The sequence below is a fragment of the Pistacia vera genome, unplaced genomic scaffold (assembly GCF_008641045.1).
Source record: "Pistacia vera cultivar Batoury unplaced genomic scaffold, PisVer_v2 Contig731, whole genome shotgun sequence".
NCBI lineage: Eukaryota > Viridiplantae > Streptophyta > Magnoliopsida > Sapindales > Anacardiaceae > Pistacia > Pistacia vera.
In genome coordinates this window covers 130,515-134,723 of record NW_022196592.1, presented here as the reverse complement: position 1 = coordinate 134,723, position 4,209 = coordinate 130,515, and the positions used below count along the sequence as shown (strand labels likewise).

Here is a 4,209-nt window from a genome sequence, read left to right as displayed (position 1 = left end):
TTTAAACTCAGACATATACATAAACGTAGAATTAAAATAAAAAAGCGATGGATAAATTTTCCTATTGATGATAAATTTTAGTAGACATTATTTATTATAGTATGGGTTTTGTTTCTGACTCTACATTTTAGAAATTATTATTGATAAAGTGATTAGATAAAAATAAGACAAATATATAAAGTAATTAAATGAAAATAAAATAAAGACTATCAGTAATTTACATTATGACTTAATCTTAAACACTTTCCGTTTAATTTTAATCAATTACACGTTTAATTTAAAAGGACAAACTTAACATAAAAAGAACCTAACGAAACTCCATAGCTAGAGCTTCATAACATCCATTAATCAATTGTTGGTCATGGAATTTCAGGGCGAAAAGATTGAAAAAAGGAAAAAAAAAAAGTGTGAAAATGAATATCGACATGGAGATAAAAGTCCACATGCTTTCACTCTCAAGGAAAATGAACAAATTAAAGAACATTTAATTCAACCTTGGAAAATTTAATTAAGGTTCAATTTACACTTTAAATGGGATAAATGGTAAAAAGAAAAAAAAACAAAAATTACGCCATTCCAGAACAATTAGGATGTATATATACCAAGCTTTCTATTTCTGGTTCCATTATTACTAACCCCAAAAAAGGAAAAAAGAAAAAAAATGGGACTTGTAATCTGTATTATAATTTATACATATGGGATTAATGTAAATAAATAAAATAAGCATCTGAAAATTTGTAGTTGAGTCTGGTAGGTATTTTGTCCAGTGATGAACTTGTGTTCACTTCAGAAAGAACTTCCAAATGTCTCTATCAGTCATCTCCTTGATTAAATGAACTCCAAAAATGGATTCTTCATCGACGAGACTCCTCAAGTGTCGTGCGCCATTATTGAAACCGACATAATTCTTCTTCGTTGCTAAGTAAACGACTCCATATGGAGGCCTCAAACACTGGTTAAGCCGAAAAATTAGAACTAGTATCAAATGGAGAACATATACGACAGGACTTCTAGTATATTTCTTTTTCTTCTATGCCCAGAAAGCAGTCAATCTTTTCTTATATGTTCACTGAGCTAAATTAGGAAAAACTGAATCTTAGATTCATGGTGCAGCAACAGAAGGAGATACCAAATCATAAGGCAAAACAATGAAAATTACAAGCAATGAGATAGAGAAAGCAAAAATGTACTAAAATGAAAACTTGCAATCCAGTAATGCAATTGTTGAGATCCCAGATTTCTTATATTAAACCTTATTTGACATGAATAACTTCCTATTAAAGCAACAGGATTAGAAGATATCTAATGAGATAAAACTCCAGATTAGAGCAATTAATCCTGACTCTAAGGCTAGTTAACGGCATCCAGGTCATAGTTTATTCAATATCAGGAAAACCAACAAACTTATACAAGGCTCTTTATTTCCGTTATAGAAACAGTAAAATCAATGATGGAAACAATTTTCATAGCATATAATCTACACGTTTGGAGGATGATATTGTAAGTTCTAATATATCCGTCCAATTAACTCTTGTTATGCCTATTTTGCAGGAAAATAACTTGCAAATTATTTTGCCGTAAGTCCTCTTAAAACTATTTTTTCCCACATGGCGGATCTTCTCTAAAAGCCCACGTCCTAGTTTTAACATATTTCTATTTTAATACCCAATTTCTTATCATCCTTATTTCCATCCACAATCCAAACCGTTTACAAGGATCTTAAGATAAAAAATTTCCAATCTCATAATCTTACAGCCAACTGATTATACAGTGAAATTGAGAAAAAGCATGTAAACACATAGTTTGTATCTTTATAAGTTTCACTGCCTTACTAATATATCAACCCACGATGATAACTGTGAACAAGAATGCTAATGTTTTAATGACATGAAAGAACAAGAAAACAATAAACTAACCTTTTTAATGAGTGAATATAGCTTCTTCAATGAGGTCACAGAATATGGGATCTCAGTCATCAAAATAACATCATAACCACCTTCACCCTGATCTGCCTCGCTAGCCCTCTCCCATGCCCGGCTTCCTGAAAGTTTTCTTGACCTCCTTGAAGAGATATCCTGTCCTATGATGCTACCATCTTGGCTACTACATCCATCCATGAAATCCTCCTCAGAGAAGCTCAGGCTCATCCCTGTTGTCATTTCAGACACGTCACTCCTTATAACAGACAAGACTGTGGGGAGTTCTTCCCAATCACCAGCATAGAAGTGCACCGTTGGAGCCAGAGTTTGCCTTGATGGTGTCAGGGGACCCTCTGGTTGTCGGCTCTGCCGGTCTCGAGCTTGCTCAAGATTAGCAAGGACATTTGGTATAGTTGTGCATCTAATAGTTTCCGCACTGAGATCTTGAAAATGTACTGTGGAAGCCCCCTGTATAAATTGGAAGTTTCTTTTTTTTCAGACAGTTCAAAACCATTTTGATAAAAGAAATTATTAACATCAGAATACACCTAGAAAACTAGTGGTTACATCGACGAACTACTTAGTTAGAACTCCAATGTAGATGCTACCAAGTGCAATGTGCAAAAATGCAATGAATTATGACTAGAGTTAAAGAGAAATAAAAAAGGAACAGAAAGAAGAGATACCTTCAAGCAAGCAAAAATCCCAGGAAGTCCATAGCTGCATCCCAACTGTAAGAATAAAAAAAGCCAAGATATCAACTTTCATGTCATAGAAAACGATAAATTATAATTTAAATCTTATTGTTTTAACAACTTTTTTATGACTGAATTACCTCAAGTACCCTTTTGCCTCTTAAGCTCAGCTGTCCATCACGAATCTCATGCTTAAGAACATTAACAAGATCAATTGAGCCCTCCCAAGATTTTAGAAATCCTATATATTGGAAAAATCAAAGCTTTAGAATCGAATTAATCAGTCCCAACAATTCCTATCCTTGCATTGATGAGGAAACTGCTCTCAGAAATATTACCCTAGCTAAAATCTCTATCAATACCAAATCAAATTGAACAAAGTCATTTTATAGTTCTTACTGCGTACCATCAGGTTTTGAGGATATTGTTTCTGAACCAGAGAACCCAATTATATCAGCAACACTAACTCTTCCCTGCAAGAGATTGAAATAGACATAAAAATTAAGCAAGAGATTGAACTAGCCACAAAAATTAAGCTTTGATTCCCAATGTTAAATTAATAACAAATAATTGCACCATAACTTTGTAACAAGCATTTCCTCTAATGGCCTCTAGAAAAGCCATAAATATGGTTACAGAAGATATAAACAACAGCCAAGCAGTGCAACCCAGTTTTCTTCGTGCAAAGGAAGGGAGAGAGAAAAGGAAGAGTCTACTTTCAGCCAACCAACTACCAACTAACTATCCTCCCCTCCATTCCTCTGGGTGGAAGGCGAAAACAACATAGATGAACATATTTAAGCGTGGATTTCAATGTAAACAGGCACCTATATTTTACAATTGGATTTCAGTGGCACACACTTTATAATCATATCAACGTCTATATACACCTTTACAACACCAATGCACTAACAAAATAAACCATAAACTTGAACATTCCAGTGGTTTGACAGAAAAAACTACTGCCAGATAAACCAACTGCAAGGTTTTTACGCATTAATCAATTTTGCAACGAATAAGACAAAGTATAGATGCTGATCAGCTAAAATTCTTAAACAAAGATTTGACATACCTTGAACACATTGAAACCTTGCAAGTCTACATTCTCTCCAGCATTATTTATATGGGTGTGCAATCTGTACCTTGAAAAAGGAGGATGTCTTAGCGTGTAATGTAATTTATAGCTTCAACTCTCAACAAAGAAGATAAATAATTCTATGCTATGCAATAAAGTCTACAAAGCAGGTCAGTGCGGGTACATTTGAGTAGTAGAAACACAAACCTTTGAAGGGAGAATCTCAACAGCTGGTGATGGGAGATGCACATCTCTTTCTGAAATGGTGGGACATGCTATGGCTTCCTCGGTCTTGCGGAACCAAGCCAGGCAGCATTGTGCAAGCACGATGGTGCACGCATTGTAACTCGATCTTTTTAAATATTCTCAAGATAGAACAACCTATTAAAAAACAACATTTTCCATTAAATCTAGATCATTTCTCCAAAAAAACTCAAGTACCCCAAGCAAAAATCTTAAGATCCATATCAACCACCCCTCTACATCAACTGAATTCACAAGTCATGAAATTTTGTTGATG

The 4,209-nt window shown here is 34.3% G+C and overlaps 1 protein-coding gene across 1 annotated transcript; it reads right to left on the bottom strand.

The window, feature by feature from the left end:
• Window positions 1-461: 461 nt before the first annotated feature.
• On the bottom strand, window positions 462-3,940 carry LOC116115116 (histidine protein methyltransferase 1 homolog). Its single transcript, XM_031401265.1, has 7 exons — window positions 3,897-3,940; window positions 3,687-3,756; window positions 3,021-3,087; window positions 2,755-2,855; window positions 2,606-2,650; window positions 1,917-2,387; window positions 462-952 (listed from the first exon to the last, which is right to left on the bottom strand). The coding sequence occupies exons 1-7, from the start codon at window positions 3,938-3,940 to the stop codon at window positions 782-784; spliced, it is 969 nt and encodes a 322-aa protein (XP_031257125.1). The 3' UTR covers window positions 462-781.
• Between the last annotated feature and the right edge of the window lie 269 nt (window positions 3,941-4,209).